The sequence below is a fragment of the Grammomys surdaster genome, unplaced genomic scaffold (genome assembly GCF_004785775.1).
Source record: "Grammomys surdaster isolate TR1022 unplaced genomic scaffold, NIH_TR_1.0 65, whole genome shotgun sequence".
In the NCBI taxonomy this organism is placed as follows: domain Eukaryota; kingdom Metazoa; phylum Chordata; class Mammalia; order Rodentia; family Muridae; genus Grammomys; species Grammomys surdaster.
Genome location: NW_021604567.1, coordinates 20,862,173 through 20,888,147, shown reverse-complemented (window position 1 = coordinate 20,888,147; position 25,975 = coordinate 20,862,173). Strand labels below are relative to the sequence as shown.

The 25,975-nt window shown below is 37.1% G+C and overlaps 1 protein-coding gene across 1 annotated transcript in view; it reads right to left on the bottom strand.

Annotated features, from left to right (window-relative positions):
• Positions 1–25,975, bottom strand: part of Itgbl1 (integrin subunit beta like 1) — a 227,139-nt gene that overhangs the window by 99,905 nt on the left and 101,259 nt on the right. The window contains exons 2-5 of the mRNA XM_028771860.1: positions 20,906–21,052; positions 13,425–13,547; positions 9,792–9,932; positions 7,654–7,794 (exon numbers count right to left, since the gene is read on the bottom strand). Coding sequence (XP_028627693.1) covers positions 7,654–7,794; positions 9,792–9,932; positions 13,425–13,547; positions 20,906–20,945 — 445 coding nt within the window. The 5' untranslated portion in view covers positions 20,946–21,052. The remainder of the gene's footprint in view (positions 1–7,653; positions 7,795–9,791; positions 9,933–13,424; positions 13,548–20,905; positions 21,053–25,975) is intronic.

Genomic DNA, 25,975 nt, shown 5'->3' with positions numbered 1-25,975 from the left:
AGAGAGAGAGAGAGAGAGAGAGAGAGAGAGAGAGAGAGAGAGAGAGAAACAACCTGTGAAGATAAGGACAGAGAGAAACCAAGGACTACAGAGAGATAACACTGTCAAGCTGAAGTCAGAACACAAGCTTAAATTTTATAATGTTTATTTCCTATCTGAAGCTCATTTGCATGGAAACATTAAGAAAGAATTTTCAGGTTTGCTGACACACATTTTTAATTCCAGCACTAGGAGATAGTTATAGGTAAGCAGGTCTCTAAATTCAAGGCCAGCTTGTTCTTCACTTTGAGTTACAGATCAACCAGAGCTACAAAAAGCCCCTGTCTGGCAGATTAGGGACAGAACTCTGTATAAAATACAGTCATAGTTATTAAGAAGAGATTTTTAGTTGTAGAGTGCCATAGACACTCAGCAGAAAGTTCCTTGGCATCCAAATTTTTTTTTAAATTTAAAATAAAAAATAAAAAGAACATGATTTAAATAAATTTGTGGTGTACGTGGATATATCTCCCCTTTTTTTATTTTGTGAAGATATTGTTTTAAAGTTCCACAGTCTGTTCTCCTTGACAATTATAAGGAATCCTCGTAATATGGGTAATGTTAAATTGCTGCTAAAAAGTCTCAAATGTTCGACAGCGATAACCAGTTCCATTATCTGTTTTTTGTTTGTTTATTTTTCTTTTTTGCTTTCTTTTATATTATTTGGTAATTTATTTATCTACATTTCAGATATTATCCTCTTTCCCCATTTTGCCTTCCCAGAAAGCCCTTAACCCATCCTCCCTCCTCCTATTTCTATGAGGGTGTGCCCCTAGCCATCCACTCCTACCTCCCCACCCTCAAATTCCCCCTCTCTGGGGCATCCAGCCTTCAAGGGACCAAGGCCTTCCTCTCCCACTGATGACCGACAAGTCCATCCTCCTCTACATATACAGCTAGAGTTAGAATCTTGTTAATCACTATCAAAAGAAATTAATTATGGTGGACTTAAGGCTATTTTCATATTTTAAATTATAATTATTTATTGTGTGTGTAGGAAGGGGTGAATGTCTGTACCGTACTGTACACATGAAGGGCAGAGGCCAACTTGCAAGGAGTCTGGTTTTTTTTTTTCTTTCTTAATGTGGTTCCTAAGAATGAAACTAATGTCAGGCTTAGTTGCAAGTGACATTTCCCACAGAGTCCTGTTGCTGGCACTTAATGATGTCTAATAAGTTGCATATGCTCCTGGCCTAGAAGAAATCATCTTCAGAATTTTGTTTTAAGCCTGCATATGCTCTTTGTTTCTGAGTCGTTTTATTCATTTTTAAATCCTCTAAACCTTTTCCACTTTTGTGCTATAGTAGTGCTATCTGTCTATGCCATTGTTACTTCTGTGTCCTTCACGAGGCAGAGGAGGGTACAGCCTGTGACCTGCACCATAGTTTATTGTGTACTTGTAATATGAAGTTCTTGAGGATGATTCCTGTGAATTTTGATTTCACCTCCAGCCATGCTAACTCTCAGCAAAGCTGAGGAACACATTTCTTCACTTTTGTCAACTGTGTGATGATCCTTAATTTGCTCTTGATTTCTGCTTCAGTTTTGTGCCGCAATCATAGCTTTTAGCTATTCAAAAACCTCTATAATCAATAGTTTGCTGATCAGTAGTGGTTAAGAAACTGTGAGATGGATGTGACTGGCTCAGAGTTCAGAGACATTGTCATTGAACAGGAAGTACCAAGGTGGGAGAATACTGTCTGTCTCAAGATGACTGCTCTTATTCCTGAATCACCTGGGTAGATGTATGTCTCCTTTTTCAATTTTTTCAAAAGCATTCAGTATCTGTTCAAAACTTGAATCTGGGAAACACTAAAACAGGAGGGTGGTGCATAACTCACAAAAGATTTGAGCTTACGACAGCTGGAGAAACCACAATATGACATATTTTTTTAATGTGGAGAAAGTAATATTTCCTAAGTCAAATATATCAATGAGGAAATGCAAGAATCACAGGAAAATTTCCAATCCACAATGCTGAAAATTAGAATAAAAAATGGCAATGTTAGTGTTCAATGATTTCCGTCTGTAATCTGAGCACTCTAGAGGCTGAGGCAAGATGACTGTTTCTATTTTGATATCTGTTTGAGCTACAAAATGAGTTCCAAGCCATACCTGCATGAGGAGTAAGACTATGTCTCAAAATAAATAAATAGATTTTTAAAACACCATTGACCAATTTAAACATTTATTTAAGAATGTTAGAATTTAAAAAAAAATTAAAAAGAGAATGTTAGAATTTTTAACCATGATTTTTTTCTTTCTCAGTAGTGAAAACTATTCTTAAATCTTGATTTCAAGAAATCTGCTCTATACTGTCAAAATAAATTTCAGAATGTTAGCGATTCCATTTTAAATAAAACTGTGTATTTCCTACAAAAGATTTTTAATCTATTTAGTCAGAAACTCGTTTAGAGGTGTAAAGTATTGACAACAGATTGCCAGGAAGTGGCTGAGTCAGAAAAGCACTTGGAAGTGTAAGGGATTGATATGATTTCTGAAGCAGACTCTGAGTCCTAAAGAGGAGACAGGAAACTACAAAATAACACTGTGGTCTCTTCCGGAGTTAGTAGTTTCTCAATTCCAAACTAAAATCCCAGCTCAAAAGAAAAGGATCACTGAGCAGAAGTAAAATCAGCAGGATAAAAAGGCTTGATTTTGATTAAGAGAGAGAGAGAGAGAGAGAGAGAGAGAGAGAGAGAGAGAGAGAGAAAATTTAGTCTAAAAGAACTAAAAGAACTATTTGACATGAGAACCAGTTAGTCTGTCTAAGACACTTAAATATGCTATTAGATCTATTTTAAAAAGAAAATAAGGGAGAAAGGTTTAAGATAAATAAAAATATGTGTTTTTACTTAAATGTGCAACTGTTCTTTTCTAAGCCTCATCAGAATTTAGTCTTTCAAGTGGCAAGAAGCAAAAGGGGCTCTCACCACACTGATTTGAATGTAATGCTTCCAGTATAGTTTGTCGAATCCACATATATTTTAAACCTGTAGGAGCTAGTATCATTTCTTCTAACAAGTGTTCTTTAAACTGCATAGAGAAATCAACAAAAATGAGATGAAAGACATAAAATGCTGTTTATCCCTGATCCAACATCAGAAGTATTCAAATAAGAAATACCCTGCACACATGTACGCACGTGTGCACATGCACACACACACACACACACACACACATACTCCCCCCCACATACCTACACACATATATATGTACACACATGCACATACAAATTCATGAATCCACACATATTCAACACACAGATAGGTTTGGGTATAAATCTGCATATATAACTGCTGCCCTGGCTACCTCACATGGTCAAGAAGGTTCACAGCACAACTAGCAATGCAGTACTGTGGTGGCCATCCCAGGAAAGCAGCACAGACTCTCAGGCTATTTTAGGATGAGTGTGACAACCAAACTTCTGTTTCATTTATGGATTGTGATCCCTTGAGTTACAATGGCTAAACTCTAAAAATTATCAGTCTAGGATAAATTTAGTTAAGTGCATTTCAAACAGTTCTTTTCTCCTGGAGAAAATATCCCTTCTTTTAAGTGATCAAAAAATGCATATGGATGTAAATTTGATGGTTACAAGTAGCTACTTAAAATGGACACAAAGACCATCAACAGGGAAAACTTCAGGGAATAAGTTATACCTAACTATTTATATAACTTGTTATTTTTTAAAATCTATTTCAATATTGATTTTTTTCATTCAAGACAAGGCAGGATGGCTATGTTTAATAATTTTCTTCCATGTTTTTCTTAATACTTTAGTAATATATCATTACAAAGTTCCTCATGTAATATAGTTTTATCATACTATTCCATTTTCCAAATTAATGCAGCCCGTCTTATGCTCTCATCATTTTGGTATATTGGACAAGAAGAATAAAGTTTAGGGTCATCCTGGAATATAGTGTTCTAATTCTGTAGTTTGGAAAATAGAATGGTAGATAGTCATTTAGTGGTTCAGAGCAATTGCTGCTCTTCCAGAAGACCCAAGTACAGATTCTAATACCCATGTTGCACACTTTATAATTGCCTGTAACTCCAGCTCCACAGGATACAGTGCACTATTCTAGTCTCCAATGATATTTTTACACACACACACACACACACACACACAACTTTGGATTTTGAGTTGTACCCTTTTAGTTCAATCATGTTCAGATATTGTCATACAGTATTTTGTATTGAATGTGTTTCTCTATGTGTATATGTGTGGGGTGTAGGATGTTTTTGAAAGAATGCACATAATTTTATACTATGTTAATAATATCACCTAGAAATGAAAGAAGTGAATGGAACTAATTAATTTAGGGACAGGTATCATATCCCACTACATCTGTACCCCTGTGAATTACTAAGTATAAGATTTATACACTTGAGTGTACTGTTGATTAAGTGAACAGATGGACGGAGTTGGAGGGAATGAACAAAATGAGAATGTCAATTAAAAGCACTGATTTAAGCTAATGCACTTATATGTTTCTGTTAGACTTAAATAAAACCAATATTCTCAGGAGAACAAGGATGACAGCTAAATATAAATCACATTCATTCCAAGCCTTTTTATGTTCTTCCTTCCAAAAATCACTGAAGAATATTGACACTGGCTTCTTTCTGTGTCATCACACAAAGCTATTAACATCCTGGATAATCAAATGTATGCCACCCTTTCTACATTATGGGTGAAAGAGGTAATTAGTAAATCTGAAAGGTCTAATTGCTCTCAACATATTATATAGAACTCAACATGCATAGTCAGGATTCCAAAGTCCTCCAGCAATTTATGCCCTATATCATCTGGAAGTTCAAAAAAGAAAAAAAACGCCTAAGAATTTGAGCATCCATAAAGCAGTTCTCCCTCACTAAAATAAGTTAAAATTTAACAACTGTATTTGTATCTCTTGCAGACTATAGCACATCAGTGCTTGAGCTACATGAATGTTTAGATGATAATGGCCTGACAAATACTGTCAAGGTGCTTAATTCCATGAAATTATTTCCTTTTATGAGTTGGTGAAAAAAATCAAATGGAATAAGATGTAATTGTAGCACTCTACAGGAGTCTGACCAACTAAAGATCTACATTTATGTGAGTTTCTTCTTTTTAAAGTCCTTCTAAGTGTGGGAGCCACACATGTTCAAGCCAATCCAACCAAATAAACAGAAATAACAATTACACGTTAATGTCTTGTTGCTCTCATCACAACTGACCGCCATCACTTCTTCCCACCTCTGTCCGTCCCCACAGCATGATGCCATATAAAAAGATGAATCATTCTCTCACTCCCCCTTTCAATCCTACCAGCCATGTAGCCATAACTACCCAACCACCTTTTCCTAGATTCTACAGGTCAGGTAAAAACTGGAAAGAGAAAGAAAACAAGACTGAAGAAGTTAAGTCAATAAAACATGAGTTATTGGTGGGACTGCAACTGTTTAGTCTACAGTCGTAGCTCTAAACCTGAGAAACATGCTATAGGACCTGAATTTATAGAAGCCTAAAGAGTTTACTATGGTAACATTGCTCATGTTCATCTATGGATCCATCTCTTTACAGTGGGATAGACCAACTCACAGGATACTGAATAATCACTAAGATACAAAAAAGATAAATGACCAGGCCCCTAGAGATACCAAGATCAAGATCAGATATTAATCTAACAAGGGAGAGAGAATTCTACATTAAAAAAAACTAGACCTCATATCAGCATATCAAAAGCTTACTTTCTACTCTCTCCATATATATGCACATATATATGTATATATTCCTGTTTGATCCCTTACCTTTTTCTCTCATTTTGATTCATATTTACCTCTAGAAAACTTTAAAAACTTAAAGATATTCACAACTTTAAATTCTCACATTCAATGAGCTTCAAAAGGTACCAAATTTGACTTGCTATCGATCTTGTATGTTCACAATGTCCCAAAATAAACTTGAAAATTTGCTTCTATAAATGACCATTGTGAATGGTACAAGCATTTACTCAGAGAACCAGGCTAGATATGTGAAGATGGTGGCAGTCTTCTGCCTATATACATCACAAGCTCTCCACTGCCAGTAGAACAGGGTTCTACAGTAAGTCAGCACTCCCTAGTAGTCTACTTCCTTTCTCCTATATTCTGCTTATTTGCCTCTTGTTCCAAGCAAGTATCATATTCCTTTCTTCTTCCTGTCTAGAATGTCCTCTTTATATTTCATTAACTAAAAATCTGCTTTTAAGACAGAATCCCACCTCTGTGATACAGCAGCATCCTGCCTTGGATACCCACCTCTGTGAATAGTCACATCTCCCTAATTAGAATGCTAAACAATCTCAGGTCCCCACAGCTTCTGTGTTCTTTAGCATGTAAAAACTACTCAATAATTGTTAGCTTTTTAAAAATGTAATCAATGTAGTTATACTAATGATCCAGGAGAACACTCACATTCTCTAAAATACTATGACTAAAATATGTTCTAATATTTGAGGTATTTTAAAAAGGTGTCCTGCAGGAGAAAATTCTGGAAGCAGGCTCTCCCCAGCCTTTGAAGTTACTCAATCATGATTATGTAGGACAACTCTTTTATTTCCTTTTGCTGGCAAATTTTCCAGAGACCAGGGGAGCTCTCTGTCTACCTGCAAGTACCAACCAACCAATCAGGCTGAAGAGACGCATGCACATAAATATTCCTATCTTCTGATTTATTAAGCAAAATGACTTAGAATCTGTAACTTCACTCTGGAAGAGCGTACACATTTGTATACATCCCTTTACTTGTATGCATGATACCCACAAGATGATGTCAGGTATGCTTTTCTGTAGCTCCCGGCCTTGTTCCTTGAGATGGGATCTCTCAAGCTAGGCTGGTGAGAAGCAAACCCATCATCCTGTGTGTGCCTTTTACTGTAGTTACAAGCATGCATACTGTGATGTTTAGCTTTTATGTGGGTTCTGGGACCCAAACTTAGTACTTCATATTTGTATGCTAAGTGCTGTTACCCACTAAATCATCTCTCTAGTCCCCAGATATTTTTTTCTTGGTCTACATATTGTGAGCTCTGTAGAGTCCCCGGTCATGTTTTCTTCTTTTGTTACTGGACTCAGTAATCCAGACACAGCCCATAAGCTGAAATATAGTATCTGTTCCATATATACTTAATATATTAAATTGAGTCCATTAACAAGTATTCAATTCTAGATTGTACTATAGAATACTTTTGTTAAAATTTCTACCAGTTTATGAATATATCATTTTCCAGGAACTATATTGCCCTAATTTTGGCATATAGTTCTCTTTCAGTCCCTTGCTGACAGCCAGCAGGTGTACTGGTTCTGCAGTCTCAGAGCTGAGTTGAAGAGATATTTGGAGCTAATGGATCTTCGCAGCAAGGGATCAGGCTAATTTAAAGAGTGTAGGTGGGTTCATCTCGAGCCTCTGCAGAATGTCTGAAATCTCTAGAGATTGCCCACATTACTGAGAGGAGTACTGCAGAATATAAAAGTCGTAGGGATACAAGTTCAGTTTGTCTCCATGACATGACAATCAGAATGACCCTGCACAAGAGGAAAGTGAATCTTTTATATGAAGATAAGAATCAGGAGCTGCTTTACCTGAACAGAAATCATCAGAGTATCGATCATAAACAGCTCTGCAGTCCCTTTCATCACACTCGCACGTGTCCCCATGAATGTCTCCCCAGTCCCCAGTCGGATCAACATCATGACAAGAACATTCACCACATACACATGTTCCTAGATAGAAAAAAAAGGAATCTTATAGGGGTCCAGACAAGACAACAAGTATAAAAGAAAGTATCTTGTATATTTATTACTTAAAATACTGATTCTTTTACATGTTGGAATTATGTATTTTTAAAGAAGAATATTCTAAGAAGAAACATCATCTGAAGATGATAGAAGAGAGCTCTTAAATAAAAAATTCTATAATTATGCGAGATTGTTAGATATGTGACTAACATCATGTCAATTTTTCTCAAAGATAGCAATTTGAATAAAAATTTAAATGTTCTAAATAAAGCTATAGGATATGAACAAATTAATTCTTTATCCAAAGTATCTGAAACAATTACTAAAAGAAAAATGAAATATACTTACCTACATGAAATTTTGAAATACAGATTGGGACCAAAACAATCTAATAATATCCAAAAGACTAGAAGAACTGAAGTAAGTTATCCATATTTACGCATGTAGAAGGCAAAAGTGCACCCACAAACATCCAACCAATTCTTAGACATCAAGACCAAAAGTTTAAATATACCTAACATAACACAAAGACAGAGAACAAAAAGTATCATAGGAAATCAATAATAAGCATGACCAGGGTTGACTATAAAGAGAAATATTACTAAGATCTGGGAGGTAAGACCATAATAGTGAATTAAAATTATTTTGGATGTTAGATTTTCACTGGTAATGAAGCATGCAGAATCTAGAGGGTTTGAGGATATGGCTAGATGTACTACAAATGATGGCTCTGTAGCCAATTGAATACAAAAGATTTAGGCAGAAGAAAAGTGCTTATGAGTAGAAAGTAAGTTCATGTGATATGTAGTAAGAAGCAGTCCACATGAACAGAGGGTTTCCCTTGCAATTATTATTTTGGAGGAGGTGTGGTAAGCCCAGGGTTTTTCCTTTCTTCTTCTATATTAATATTTAAGGCATTATGTCGGGGTTTCTGAGAATGGGCTATTATAATGACTTGCACCTTTATAGATATGAAAAACAGAGCTTATCCAGCTTTCTATTTTAATGACTTTAAAGAAAGCAAAAAAGGCACTCATTTATATCACCAGGTAGGTAAGCGTAGATCTCTTTTACCAATCTCCATAGAAAAGGAAAAATATCAGGTATTTGAATTAATCAACAAATAATCCAAAATAGAAAAAAGAAAAAGTGAAAGTGAAAGTAAAAAAAAAAAAGCACTTAAACTGTGCTGATGAGATGGCTCAGTAAGTAAATCGGCCAAGCCTGACACCTGAGTCTGATCCTCAAGGCCCACATGATAAGACAGAACTGACTGTAACAAGTTGTTCTCTGACATTCACTGGCAAGCCATGATAAATGTATACTCATACATGTATACTTATAGGCATACAAAATATACTAATGAAATGATTTTTAAATTTGATTTTATGTCAGTAGTTAATAACTTTAAATTATATTTGATAAGCTTTAAAAATTTCTCTTTATGGTCATTTTACAGTTCATAGGCCTATCTGATGCCTGGTTTCTGTTACCTATTTTGTTCAATGTATTTTAGCATTGCATTTAGAAGTTAAGTTCATTTATACCAATTCTGCACTTCAGAATTCAACCTTCCATTTCCATGTTTAAGATAGGAGGGTTGTCTGACTGACCTCTTGACAATCAGATACTCATGCTGTCCATTGTTTTATTAGTCAAGAGATAGTTTTAGCACAATATCTTCAGGAATTGCCTTTTAGCTGTTCTGTAGCAGTTTTAGGGAGATGCCAAAGAAATTCCAGCCTTCATGTTCTATTTGCTCAGGAAAGCTTAAAGAATAATAACAAATTTATTTTCCCTTTTCTACTCAGTAAGGAACAAGAAATAAAAGATTGTGGTGTCCATGTGAATTTCCACCAAAGTAAGTGATTATGGATGATGATTTTTGTCTCCACTGAAGGAAATACATTGAGAAGAAGCTTCCTAATAATAATGATCATTGTTTACCACCTGGTCATGTAGTATGTGGATGGGTGACACACCTCTGTTGCTACAGACTTTGCCATCTGGAGATGTGCATCTTCGCTTGCTTTCCCAGGGGGTGATGTCACACTGGAACTCGCATTTATCTCCATGCCAACCAGCCTCGCAGTAACAGTTTCCACAGTAACACTTCCCATGGCCTTTACCCAAAAGAATTTTATACAGTGAGGATAAAAGCAACTTTTCAAAGCAGCATTACCTTTCTACTTGTTCACAACCATTTGGAAATAAGAATGGGTTCCCAGACCCTGGCTTAAATTAATCAACTTGTGGGTTTTGCTTTTTTCTCCCAAAACATACAAGTTCAGCTTACATCTACATAATTATACAAATAAAGGCAGCCAATATGTTCTTTGCCTTGGCCTACAAGGGAAATGATTAATATGAAAGTATTTGCAAAGAAATTACAAGAATGACTATGAAAGTCTATTACTCTACCATCTGAAGTACATGCATTACTTGAATGTATACAAGCCTTACCGTGTGGACATTTCTTGAAACAGTAATTAATATTGTTTACCTGAAATCAATTATTGAGAAAGTAGCAGTTCATATTTACTTAGACATGCTTTATTAATGGATGAAGTACTCTCAAATCAGAGGAAATGTTTCATTTTCTCATTCCTCTGGGTCCCCCAAGCTATTGTGTTCTACCATGTGGAAAGCTCTGAGTTAAATCAATAAAATGCAATGCACCTTTGGCCTCATAACAAAACTCCAACTCTAGTGTCCAGAGAATACAAATGAGAGTCAAGAATACCCCTCACATGGGCCAAAATGCCAAGCTATAGTGGCCACCTTGCCATAATAGTTTACATTTTTACTTGTACAACCCACCAAGTCATCTGCAACAAATTCCATCCTGAGTGTCTAGCTGACCTTTTCCAAAATAGTATTTACCTTTAAGTTCACTTTCCATTTGCTTTCTTCTTTATAGTTACTCCACACAAACACAGATGAACGCTCTATTTATTTCTTATTCTAGACTTTCTTAATCATAAATGTTGATAATTTGTGAGACTCTGATTAAGGTATTTATTCTTCCAATTTCCTCTTCTAGGGCCATAATTCTGGGGTAGCCATGGAAATATGACTGTGTGGCTGCATTATAATTGCTTGCTAGTACATTTTCCATTGTACCATTATGATATCCCTTTATTAATTAAGACTCATAATTATATATACTTTATGTGCAAGTTCCTAAAAAATATAAAATTCAAAATTAAAAAAGGATTTGTTTTAAAATAATAATTAATGTAAGGGTTTAATCCTGAAAGAAAGCAGAGAGGCGTGAATTTGGGTCATATGGGAGGCCATGGGAATCTAGGAGAAGTAGAAGGGAAAGAAAGTGTGGTCCATATATATTATATGAGAGAAGAATCTATTTTCAAAAAAAAAAGGTAGGGGGTTAGGTAGAAAAGAAAACTAATGTAAAAGCTATACTTTAATGAAGATGGGGAAAATAATTCAAATGAAGGGTAAGAAAAATTAAGCATCGGGACAGCAGAAGATTATTAAAATAAAATGTAACTTCACTACAATGTATACCCCAGGCAACAAACATAACTTTCTATGTGTGTGTAAGCAGATGGAGAAAAAAAATCTCTTTTTCTGTGTAGTATCAATGATATACTAAAGAAACCTTTCTCAAGAGGTTGTTTTCATGTGAACAACATATGAAAAAGTCCTAGGATTCTAAGCAACAGCACTCCCACAGTGTTACTGGATACTGGTATCTGTGGTCAGAGATGCTGCACCATCAAATTCCTAAGACCCAAACAACTAGGAACACCACATAAAAAAAGAATAGTTAAACAACATTTCCTATTGCATTGTTTCAAGTTAATTTTATTTCTGTCTGCACATACAAATAAGCTTTGCCTCAGTGATGTATAACAAAACTCATTGATCTCAAAACATTTTCATTTACTCTTTTCTGATCATCGACTTGAAATAAAATATCAAGATTGTAATTACATAATGTCTGTGGGTAGATTAATTGTAAGTATTTTGAACTAAACCTTGTCAAAGAATGTTCTAAATAGAGTCCGGCGTAGAACACTAGTCCAGAAGAGTTTCCTTGACATTTGTTTTAGCCTGGTGGGTTGTGCACTCAGGAGACTGGGGACAAAGTTCATTCCAATTTAAAATAAGAACACAGAGACTTGGGATAATGAAGGAGCCCAGTAAGGGTGACCTTATCTGTGACTCACAACATTGGAGATATGGAGCCTGAAGAGGCCACCTCCTATAGCTAGGCAGGAACCCCAGTGGAACAATAGAGACATCAACTCACCCACAAAACTTTTAACCCCAAATTTATCCTGTTTACTAGAAATGTAGGCACTGGAGATGGAACACAGACTGTGGGAATGATCAACCAATAACTGGCCCAACTTGAGACTCATCCCATGGGCAAGCACCAATCCTGACACTATGAATGATACTCTGTTACGCTTGCAGATGTCTAGGAGCCTAGCATAACTGTTCTCTGAGAGGCTTCACCCAGCAGCTGACTCAAACAGATGCAGTCACCTACATCCAAACACTGGATGGAGCTTGGGGACTCTTACGGAAGAATAGGAGGAAGTATTGCTGGCCTGAAGGGAATAGAAACTCCTCAGGAAGACCAACAGAGTCAACTAACCAGGTCCCTTAGGGCTCTCAAAGTCTAAAACACAAACCAAGGAACATACACAGTCTGAACCTAGACCTCCTGAATATATGTAGCAGATGTGCAGTTTGGTCTTCATGTGTGTCCTGAACAACTAGAGCAGGAGCTGTGCCAAAAGCTGATGCCTGTATGTGGGATATATTCTTCTACCTTAGCTGCCTTGTATGGCTCAGTGTGGGAGGATGTACCTAGCCTCCCAGAGACTTGAACTGCCAATGTGGAGGATATACAAGGGGACCCCACCCACTCAGGAGAGAAGGAGTAGGGGAGGATTGTGGGAGGGGTGATAAGGAGGGGGCTGTGAGTGGGATATAAAGTGAATAACTAAAAAAATAAAATAAGAATACTTGGATAATACTACAAGACTAGCTGGAAGCCATAGTGATATTAGGAAATTGGCAATTTGTTACATGGTTGTGGTAGTTTTCTATAGCTCTCTGATTCCTCCGGGTCCTTTTGTTACTGATCTTGCTAGGATATGCCAGAGCATATACATAGACTAGAATCCTTTGAAAAACAGCAAGGAGAGTATACTCAATCAAACTGACTCTCACTGCTCTCTACTGCCATTTTATTATGTGAACGAAGGTTACAAATGGACATTCTGGGCAAGTGCTTGGCAATAGATAAGTAGAAAGAAAACTACAGGATGGGTGATGAGGAAGCAATCTTCTCAGGGAACTGGAAACTCCAAGGCAGGCATGAAGTATAAATGGTGAAGAGTCAGAAACACAGTCCGAGTGTAGGACACTACTCTGGGGGCTGTGACTAAACTTCTACATAAAGTCTAGCTTTGCATGTATTAAATAATTCTAGAATACTCTAAAGGCCTTGACACAACTCTTTTACCTGATACATTTTACAAACTCAGATTCAAAGAGAAGTTGATGTAAAGAAAAGCATACAATAAAACAGGTGAAATACAGGGGCTTTTACGCTCCATACTTAGCATACATACCTCCACAGACTTCATCTGTTTCATCATCTATGCATTCTCTATCATCACACTCACAAAATTTACCATAAATGAGTCCATGTCCACCTGAATTATCACACTTACACCTGCCACAGTGGCATGTACCTAAAGTAGGGAAACAAAAACAAGAATGTTATAGACTTGAAATTATCATTAGTAGTGCTCTTCACTATTTCTTCCAAGTGGGTAGAGAACTCAAACCAATTTAATGCTTCAATTGCACATTTCTATAGCTATGGCAAGGTGGAGAGGAAGCTACTCATTTTTGTGATGATTATGATTCAAGAATTATAATATGTACTTTACAGTTATTACTGTTGACTTTTGATAGTTAAATGAGCATCAGTATAACACTCTCAAAACATAGAGTTCCTGATATGTATTTTTCAAAGTAAGTTGTGAATGAATATCTTCTGATGACCTGTTTCTAAAGAGAGCTAAAGCATTTTCAGCTTTCTGACTGAGGGAATCTTGCTCATCTTACCCACCAGCTCAATGTTTTATCACATGTTTAAACATACAATTTATATAATAAATATTTAAAGAAATGCTTCATTAATCTGCCCATGAAAAACATATGATAGTGTCACATCTTAGCATTAGCTGACATCCTTGTTTTAAGTATTACAGGACTACCGCAAGATTTCTTAGGCACAAATTCTTGGGACCTCAACAGACTCTCAAAGTAGTGCAGAGTGTTAGAGATCCTGGAGATATTAGATCTCCTAAAAGCCCAATATTTACATTACTGGAGGGTTGGCTACATTCTGCAAGAGTGAATTTATTGAAAGTAATATTTTATCCAAATTATACTAACAAGTCAGATATCTACATGCTCTACTAAATAATTTTCCATTTTTAATTGATCCTCAAAGTAATTGACATATGAAAGCTAAAACTTTATGAGTTAACAGGATGGTCATAAATACTGGAAATCCAACAGGCAATCAAGTCATTCATAATAAACAAATGTGCTAAAATAAATAAAATATGCAAAGTGCTGCAAAAGCACATAGCAAGGAAATTTAGCTGAAAGGTGGAGGTCAAAGAGACTCTGAGTACATGTGTGAGGATTGAAAGCCAAGTTAAGTGAAATAAATAAATAAATAAATAAATAAATAAATAAATAACACAAAAGCAAAGCCTCAGTCAGTGGTTGAAGAACAAATAAAATAGGCCTAAAAAAAATAGCATCAAATGAACAAAACTACTAGATAGAATCTTCTGGTAGCTGTGCAGTCAATGCTAAAGATCTCCAATATCTGCATTCTCATCAAATGACCACAAGAAGAGGCATACATCTGTACTAGATAATTCTTCTTATCACATGGAACATGAACTAAAACTGGGAAAATGGGTGTCAAGAAATGAATAAAAAGGCTACGTCACAATGGCACAGGTTGGATGGATGATGACAGAGAGCTGAAAGAACCTAGACATATTTGAAAAGATTGTTGGGATCAGGAACAGAATTTAATATTCTGATGAGTATAAAGGGTGGAGGGGGGACTGGGAAATTTAAAGAACGATATTTGGCTTGAGTGATGGCATAGTAGTTACTCTGTGCATGCTACACAGGGAAGAACATGGGCTTTACATCCAGGTAAAATTACAGTCAAATACAGGTTTAATTATTCCTGGTGAAGAACTGTTTAGATTGAAATCACTTTTATGTCTCATTCTCAGATTCCACGTGTTCACACAACTTGTTCACAGGATAACCATGAGGCCAAGTGACAAATCCAGGAGCCATTAACCTCTGAAGGCACTGCTGTACCTGGTATGTAGGGCTTTCAGAAAACCATGCATCTTTCCTCATCTCTCTTTAAACATTAGTATATTAGTCATATTCCAAATACTTCTTCCAGACTCACCTTTATTGATGGACCCTGACAACATTCTCATTTTCATACCTTCTACATGCTTCTGTTACCCAGGTCACTTGTAATTTGCTGTTACCTATAAGAGGGTCTCCTCTCGCAAAATTACAAAAGGAAGGAATTTTGCAAGATCTGATTTTGTTGTTTTATACATTGAGGGTACTCCTGTGAATCTGGCATATATTAAATGCAATTCTCTTGTGTTTTTTTTTTCTGTGACCTATTTTAAGTTATAATCTTACTTGAAATATAATGCTATAATTTGTGGAACTGCTTCATTATTTTTTATTCTCATTATCACCTTTCTCTTTTACTTTCACATCTCTTCTTTCTGTCTCTCAACCACCCACATATTTAGTCATTAAACTTTCTTATGACCTATTATGCTATTGTCAAAGTACTAAAGAAGATGATAAAATAAAGAAAATTAGGTAAATCAGAGAACAGAAAGGAGAAACAACAGAAAGGCATTCATAACAGATTCAAAAAAAAGTCTTTCCCCAAAAATGTTAAAACTCTCAGACTGGTTAGATGAGGGGGAAAGGCATCAGGAAGAAGGGAATCCTTAATTTATTCCTGATACATGGAAAGAATGGCAGCAAATGAATTGAGAACCATGAAAATGTGAGGTGTTGAGGAAAATGAGTAGAAAATTATGGTGGAAAATAACAGTTTAGGTAAGAGTCTGACTTGAGTTTGGATGAAAGAGTATGATGAATACAGATGGCAAAGATGAAGAACATTGGCTAAGGATATAAAATTATCACTTGGAATACCAGGAGCCTGCCACAGTTTGGCAGAAGAGAATAACTTGGTGGGAGATGCATATACACAGTCATTCTTCCTCCAGAAAGATGGGCAGGAACTGTCACTGTGTCCAACTTCCATGACTGATGAGTTCTACTGGCAGGCTCACTCCCATCCACACATGTGAACCATTCCTATTCCTCACCACAGTGGAAAGTTTACAACAGCTCAGAGACTTCCTATCTCACCATCCAGCAGAAATCACATCTGATCTTCCAAGACATGGCAGATGGGAGCCCAAGCAAAGGTGCCAGACTTCTGTGTTCCTGCTGTGCCATCCTACTTCTCGCTCTGGGTTGCCAGTCAATCACACTCCAGGACGGGTAGTTTTGAATGTGATTATTTTAGCTCTAGTTTTCCTGCTGCCTAACATAACTGGTTCTTTTTGGTGACTTATAAGACTTGAACACCAATCTTCCCTCTGTTCTAAGATGTTGGTGTCTGCACACTGTTACCTTTCTGGATCCACTAAAGAGGAAGCTTCTGGAAGTTCACTGTTCTCAGTTCCTTCTAAACATGCCTTTCAATTTAGCTCTACAATAGTTACCTCCTCTCCTTCTTTTATACCCAAGCTACTACCATAGAACCAAATTCTAAGAGAGGACAAAACTACCAATGAAGATATTTTAGTTGGAGTTTCCATTGCTGCTATGAAACACCATGACCATAAGTTGTATAGAAAAGGGTTTGTTTGGCTTATACATACATATCACTGTTGTCATCAAAGGAAGTTAGCACAGGAACTGAAACAAGGAAAGAGCCTGAAGGTAGGAGCTGATACAGAAGTGTGGAGGACTATTGCTTACTGTGTTGCTTCCCATGGTTTGCTTAGCCTGCTTTCTTACAGAATCCAGGACCACCAGCCCACCATCAACACCTACGATGGACGTGGCCCTCCCCTATCAATTGCTAATTAAGGAAATGCCTTACTTTCAGATATTATGAAAGCATTTTCTCAATTGAGGTTCCCTCCATTCCAATGTGTCAAGATGACATAAAACTAGCCAACAGAAGGAAGTAATGCAATTTTGAGGGGCTGGTCTTAAAACTTGTTGGTGGAAGTTATTATTAAAGGAGATGTGAATGAAACTGAGATTGCCAAATCAAACCACAAGATTCATTTAAAGCAATGAGTAAATGTAAATTTGTGTAAGCCCAAAGCAGCAAACATAACACCAGATGAGATGGATTCTCTGTGTGACTGTGTGACTGTGACAAGTCTTTGAGTATGCCTTTTGCAAGTGTTAACTTGGACCCCTTTTCATAATCATCACTACAATCCTATTAATAATAAAGGGAAGAAAGGCTAACAAAAACACAAAAATAGAATCAAACTAATATAAATAAGCTCAATTATATTTCAAATGAGCTGCATGGCTATTCTAAAAAGAGATTAAGGAAGCCAGGGAACTTATGACTATAGCTTTGACCAGAACCCCTAACCTGAAGCATGGTTAGGGTAGAAGTAAGAGTGGATAGACTTGAAATAGAACCAAATCTTTTTTGGTTTTGTACATTTATTTCATGTAGCTATGTCTATGAACAATTCTTAAGAAACAATTTTAGATGTAGGTAGTATAGAATTGAACAAATGAGAAAATGTTTAGATGCTGTGGGGAGGCTTCACAGAGGCCCAAACTGAGCAACATTTCATTGAAGAGAATAGATAAATGGACAATAGACATAGTGGCACATGCTTGTGATCATGGCAGTAGAGACAGAGGCAGGAAGACTGTACCAAGTTTTAATATGGTTGGGAATATAAGAAAAGCTAAGATAGCCTAGGCTACATAGTAACACTTTACCAAAAACAAAAACAAAAACAAAATAACCAAATACAGCAGTAACAACATTAACACGAATACCAAATAAGATAAATAAAGTAAAATAAAGGGGGCTATAGTACAGATTTTGTTTGTGGTTGTGCAAAATTGTCAGTACTATGAATATAGTGAAAGCAAGAGAAAACAGTAGAGATGACAACATAACCCTAGATTAGATTTAGTGAGAAAGGGTTGGTGTTAGGAAGGACATCATGAACTCATTGACAACAGGGAAACAAAAATATGTTTTATATAAAATTGTTTATCAATCTTACAAAAGTAGGTACAAATATCTTGTACTTTATACTTTGTCAAATATGATTTATCATCTATTAAGACTCTTCTGTGCCAGGCATGTTAATGCATATCTTTAACTCCAACCCTTGAAAATCAGAGGCAGGCTGATCTCTGTGGAACTGAAACTAGCTTGATCTGCATAGTTCAATGGTTCTCAACCCATAGGTTATTATCTCACAGGGGTCACAAATTAGATATTTACATTAAAATTCTTAGCAGTAGTAAAATTGCAGTTATGTAGTAGCAATGAAATAGTTTTGTGGCTTGGGGGTCACCACAACATGAACTGTATTAAAGGGTCCATAGAATTAGAGAGGCAGAGAACCACTGGTATATTAAGTTCTAGAGCACGCAGAGAGTAAGACCTTCTCTCAAGGTGGAAAAAAGAGACAGGTTTGCATATTTCTCTTTTGTGTGATATTGATATGCCAAGTCACACTTACTAAGGAATGAACCTTCAGAATCAATAATATATTTGTGTGCATATGTGTTTGTGTGTGTGTTTTTGTGTTTTTATGTGTGTTTTACCTGTACGTTTGTATGTGTACATGGGTATGTACATGTGAACATGTGTGTATGTGTGTTGACAAGTGATTGTAAGTCAGAGAAATCATACTAAGAGAAAGACTATAGTGAGCAGAGAAGGGAGGAGACCATGTTAAGCACAGGATTCTAACTGCTTATCCTGTACATTCTGGCCTGATAGATCCTAATGCCCTGCACTCTGCATACAGTCCAGAATCCACTAGCAAAACACCCTGACTAAGCTTAATTATACTAAGTAGTTTGTTGATATCAGACTTTGAAAAAGTCCTAGCTCTGATTACAGAAGAGACTCAGCAATAATGCAAGCTTCAGGGTGGGATATATGTCTAAATTTTCAAAGGTTTGCCTTTACCAGGTGGAACAAATTTTGTACCTCTGGAGCTGACCAACCAGATATCTTCAAAACCCAAATTAACAAGTAAACCAATCAAGAGATAAACAGCTGTTCTCTGTAGCTTGTTATGTGGATTTGTTTGCTCACTGTGGGGTTTCTGAAAACACCTCTCTGACCTGAAGAGCTTCTTCACTACTTTGAGTTGCTCTTTCTCTTGCTGATGTAAAAGCAAACAAAGGCTGTGAGAATAAGAAAGTGACTTGATGCTGAAGGACTCTCTAACAAGATGAATGAAGATGATTCATGCACTTATAGTCACTGAAAAATGAATCACAAAACCTAAACTAACCAACAAACAAACAAACAAAAAACAAAATTGCTCACATTACATATCAAAACAATTGAAGCTTAACCTCCAGGGCAGCACATGAGACTGAAATTTAATTACTTTCCTTCGGATGCTTAGGTTCAATATGAGTGAGAAAAGTGACTTAGAGGCTCTATGTGGGCACTTGTAGAAGCTATTTAATTACCATTACAGTACCTAACTACCATTGTAGTCTAAACTGTAACTATTAAGTTTTATGTGATTTTTGATAATTACTTTAATAGTTTCCCTATCACTCCTAAGCAAGATAACTAAATGACTCCTATGAAATATACAAATATTTTGTCAACACACATAAATAAATAAATAAACTTTTCTATACCTGTATCCTCAATGAAGTTCATAAGCAATGTCTGAAACGTCCATTAAATTAAAATTTTAGGCTTCATTCACTGCTAAGGTATAAATTCAAAGCACTCTTGGACTCTAACTACAATAATTAAATCAGTCATATTTCTTAGTCCAGCACTTTAGTCCAACCCTCAACATCATGGTTCACCATTTATACAAAGCATCCTCCAGTTTTATTTCTGGTGAACATCTTGCTCAAAGGAGGATACAACTGGAGACTATCAAACCTCCGAGTCTCAGCAACATGACATTCTTTCCTTGTTGATTTATTTAAATTTTACTTTTAAAAAGCATATGCATAAGTAATCTCATTCATATGTTCACCTTTCCTACATGACTATAAAATTTCATTAAAATTCAAAACTTTATTATTGTAATTAAGAACTTTCCAGGGATGTGGTTCTTTTTTTTCTTCAATACTGAAATTTTTTTAATATAAATAATTTATTTATTTTTCTCAAATCGTAATTCATTCACACAGGGGTTATAAACACAGAAAGGCAGGATGTGGGGAAGGGGATGACACTGGAGTGTGGGTGTTCAGGGGGAATACAGATATCTTTCAGAACCGGGTATCAGCTGGGTGAAGGTTCAGGGGACAGGTCACTATGACTCTGCCTATGACTCACTTGTCCTTATCTAAGTTGGTATTGTCTGCCAAGGCTACCTATTTACAAGGTCTATGACTACTCGGGCTGGTAAATTTCCACAAAAGCTGCCTGTTTACAATAGCTTATAGCCCTGTTTCAATGTTTTTCCACAGAGACCCAAGACTTGGTGTTAGTATACATGTATGACAGGCCTATTGCTGATTTTAGGCCTATGGCTGATTTTAGGCCTTCAGTGTGTAATCAGGGCTGCCCCTGACATCTCCTCCCTTCTCTAAGTATAGAAAGGCTGTGGCGATTCTTATCTTGCCAAGGTGGGGATAGAGGCCTGACCTCCAGTACTTGAAGGGGACCTTGTAATGGCTCCAGTCCCTCTGTCGTTGTCCAGTGAGGCATGAGGGCCATACCCATCAGGGATGTGGTTCTTACCTGCATTGGAGCAGATGACATCCTGAGAATTTCTGCACATCTGGTTGCTGATTTTTTTGGTCAGGTCACACTTGGTTGGATACTGGCAAGCTTCCCCAGTCCATCCCACATCACACTTGCACTTGCCGCAGTCACAAGTACCGTGGCCTGAGGGATCAACAACATCTGGTGAGATTCAGATGGTTTTACCAAAGAAGGATTTATGTTAACAAAAATTTCCAAGAGGATGTTGCTTCAAGACAATAGTATAATAAAATCAAATACTTGTAACTGAGAGTGGCTGAGGAGTAATTTGTTCTTCAGAAAGAATATGACAATTTTATTTCAATATTCAGCTTTGATAAGTACAAATATTAAATGAATTTGCAGAGACAGAAATGAAGACTAATAACTGACATTAAAAATAATAAGTATTTCTATTTAACTGTACTTTATAATACCTAACACCACAATTCCCAAATGAACTCTTATGAGACATCACTGAATGGTACACTAAACTGGTATTTCTTTTATAAATGTATTAAATATTACCATGGAATTAACATAAATATAATGAAGGAATGTGACTCCATCCTTAGAAAGAGAAAAGCCACACACTCACAGAATTGTCTTAGTCCTCTCTGCTTTCAATCATTATTTTGCTTTTAGGTGATTCTATTTAAGTAGTTATGAGCACAGGCTTTATTAAGTCTGATTTGAGAAAGCATACTAATATTTTGTATTGGCTGTACATTAAACAACCCTAAGTTTATACCACATAAAATGCTCAAGCTGTGATAGAAGTTGCTGATATTTTCATTTGCCAATGTTTGTCACCTTGTGTGAAGGAATATAGTTTATAATTTCTGGGAGTAAGATGTGACACTTCCTTGATCTTAAACTGGGTCTTGGAAGTTGAGCAACATTTTGATGTGTTGTGGGGGATACATTCCTACATAATCAAGATAATAGCACTATGTCTTAATATCTGATATCATAGATGAGTAGAGAGAATCTCTTATAGACTGTGTAGAAGCACCACTTGCCAACCAAAAGCTGATAGTCTATTAACTGAGGCAATAAATACAAGGTGGAACATCAGGCAGAGAGAGGATTTTGGGAAAGAGCCAAGAATAGGAGATTTGCCCCAAACTCAGAACAAGATGGAAGCATGAAACTGAGGAGAGGTAACCAACACTTGGCAGACATAGACTAGAATAAGTTGGTTATGTATATTATGAGCTAGTCAGAAAACAAACCAAATATATGACCTAGACATTTATTCATAAATAATTAAGTCTCAGTGTTGGTATTCTGGAAGCAAAGAGGCAGAGTAGAAAAGCTCAACATTACATAGACCTTGTAAGTATTGACCTCATGTCAACAGTCTTTTGATGTGGTAGGAGAGAATCTGTAAGGTCATTATGAACGCATGGCTCAGGAGCTGCACATTTGGCTATGTTCAGCAGACCCTAAAATTATGATTGGCTGAAGTTTGGAACACCTCTTCATGGGATCCAGTTTATGTACATGTTCATATTTCTATTGTGCTTTTCAATTAATTGTCCTATTTTAAAAAAATAATCCTCACAAGAAGCTCAATTAAAATTAATTTTATTCACATGTATCACTTTGTGTTCTATTTGACCACATACTCTTAGCTAACTTGGTGTCATTTGCAAGCATGAGAGATACCTGCCTGACATTCAGTCTACTTATAAAACTGTTAAGCTAAATTCTTGAAGTAGACAAGCTTCTTTCAGTTGGTGAATAATCTTTGCATTCCATTGTCTCTTTAATGACACTTCTTTTAATTGTGCTTGAACCATTTCTGATGGCTAATCATGATGAAAACTGGTTCATATCAATAGCAAAGTATGTAAAATTTACCTAGAAGCTAAATAACTATGGTGTTAGTAATTTTTGATTCAAGAGGTGGAAGGACTGGAGGACCAAAGGGGGAATGCAGCCCCATAGGAAGAACAGTGTTGGCTGGCCAGACTGCCCAATGCTCCCAGGATTTAGACCACCAACCAAAGAGTGTACATGGAGGGATTCATGGCTCCAATACATATGTAGCATAGAATAGCCTTGTCTGACATCAATGCGAGGCGAGGTCTCGGTCCTGTGGAGGCCTCAGCATAGGTGGATGCTGGAGCAATGGGGTGGGAGTGGATGGGTGGGTGGGTGGGGAAGTGCCCTCAGAGAGGCAAGGGAAGGGGGAAGAGAGTAAATGGGATGGAGGGGTTGTGGAGAGGTAACCGGGAAGGAGGATATCATTTGAGATGTAAATGATAAGAATGATCTTAAAAACAATAAATAAATAAATAAATAATAAATTTGCCTATATAGAAAAAAAAAAGAATAAAATAATACAACAATCTCTTATATTGTATGGAACACCATATATTCTAATTTAAAGGTAGGTGTGTGTGTGTGTGTGTGTGTGTGTGTGTGTGTGTGTATCAGAGACAGTCAACATTTGACAATTTTTTTGAGTCGAATATTACAAAATTTTAAAGAAGGATATTTTAAAATAGAAATATAGGATAGGGAGAGATATTCCATGCCAAATGACCCCACGGATCAACAGAGGAAGCAGGGTTATAAGACCCTTATTCCTGGGAGACCTATGTTCTACTCCAGCATAATCTCTTCTTAACTAATTCTACCTTGAGGATCTTAGTTCCAAGCAGGATTGTGTCACATTTGTAGGAACAAATGTTAGGGTCTCATGTACTGTTTTGTTCAACCCATAATGCACAGCACTCTCCACAATATTCAGCACCACCAAAGTGTACAGCATGACCACAATGTACAGCACACACATGTACAGCACCCCAACAGTGTATAAAACCCTACAATGTACAGCACCCACACCATGTACAACACTCCACAGTGTACAGCACACATAATATATAGCACTTCTACAATGTACAGCACTACACAATGCACAGCATACAATGTACAGCACCCCCACATTGTACAGCACATACAATGTACAGCACTCACAATGTACAACACCCACACAATGTACAGAACACACAATATGCAGCATGCCTACAATGTACAGCACCCCACAATGTACAGCACCCCCACAATGTATAGCCCACACAATATACAGCACACACAATGTACAGCACACACAATGTACAGCACACACTATGTACAGCACCCTCACAGTGTACAGCACCCACAATGTACAGCACCCACACAATGTACAGCACACACAATGTATAACAAACACAATGTACAGCACCCACAATACACAGCACATACAATGTACAGCACACACAATGTACAGCATCCACAGTATACAGCACCCACACACAATGTACACCACATACACTATTGAGCACCCACACAATGTATAGCACCCAACAATGTACAGCACACACACAGTACAGCACACACACTGTACAGCACCCACACAATCTTCTTTTGTCTCTCAAGTATGTCACTTCTCCCCTCCATGATTACACATTTCTGTGAGTCAGAGTTTGACCCTTAATTCATGTGATCCAGAACCAGGCTCTCATTTCTAAGGTCTAAGGGCAGATTTAGCTAGCCCATGGCTACATCAAGTCCTAGCTAGAAAAGAAGTCTTTAAGCCTGACACTTTGGAATGGGCATTCTTGCTGGGTTTTTTTCTAAAACCTTAATTTTCAGGGCTCTGGAACTCAGTATTTAAATGAATAATCCAGCATACATGAGAACAGGCCCACTGACCTTCAGGTAACTTCTAAAGGAGTCAGAGAAAACAATACACAAAACAAAAACTGTCAAAACAAAACAAAATAAGCCCAGCAAATATGGTGGGGATGGTATGTGCAAGGTTCCTTTAATTCTCAGCCATGAGCCTTTCAGGGCTCAGCCATGGTAGGGCCAGTCACTAGGAGGGAAGACAACCTACATACAGTAGAACATGAAATCAGAACTTCTATACCAAGGAACAATTATTAGACTCAGTCTCCTGTGTGAGCTAACTCACTGCTTCTATGATACAGAAAGGGCTTTGTGAGAAACTAAACAGGCTACCACTAGCTCTTTACTTCCTAATGGATGCTAGAGGGGCAATGTAAAGAGACTATCCTCTTCCTGGTACTGCTGGTGAGCACCTTAGAAGTCATCAGAGAGCAATGCAGAAAGTGGAAGTTTATTTTTATATGTATAAGAACTATTTCAAACTGAAAATAAAAATAATTTCAGTGCTGAAAAGATTTTAAAATTAATTAATCATTTACATATACCAAATGAAAACTACTATGCTTTCCTCTGCGGAAAAAAAGGAGAAATAATGACGAAAGGGTAGCACTTACTTTTCTCCTATCTACTAATATCCTGTGGAAAAATAGACTCTCAAGATACACATAGCAAGGATCATGTTTAGTGATGAGCAAGTCCACCACACGTATTCAGGACTATTCCCCCTCTCCCTACCCTCCCCCCTCTCTCCCCTCTCTCCTCCCTCTCTTCTCCCTCTCTCCTCCCTCTCTCCTCCCTCTCTTCTCCCTCTCTCCTCCCTCTCCTCCCTCTCTCCTCCCTCTCTCCTCCCTCTCTCCTCCCTCTCTCCTCCCTCCCTCTCTCCCTCTCTCCCTCTCTCCCTCTCCCTCTCTCTCTCCCTCTCTCCCTTTCCCTCTCTCCCCCTCCTCTCCTCCTCTCCTCTCCTCTCCTCTCCTCCCCTCTCTCCCTCCCTCTCTCCCTCTCTCCCTACCTCTCTCTCTCCCTCTCTCCCTCTATCCTTCTTTCCCTCTCTCCCTCTCTCCCTCCCTCCCTCTCTCACTCTCTCCCTCTCTCCTCCTCCTCTCCTCTCCTCTCCTACCCTCTCTCCCTCCCTCTCTCCCTCTCTCCCTCTCTATCTTCTTAAAAATGTTTTGGCAGCGTAACATAATTACTTTAGTTTTCTGTGAAAATTCAGAATTATTCTGTTGATAATCACAAAAAAAAAAAGAGAGAAAAATACTTTCAAAAAAATTACTGGAATTTCATAGAACCTATGAATACAAAAAGGAAGAATGGTTATCTTAATATCACTCAATATATAAATATAATAAAGAAAAAACTATGAGCTTTGAATGTTATACCAGCCCA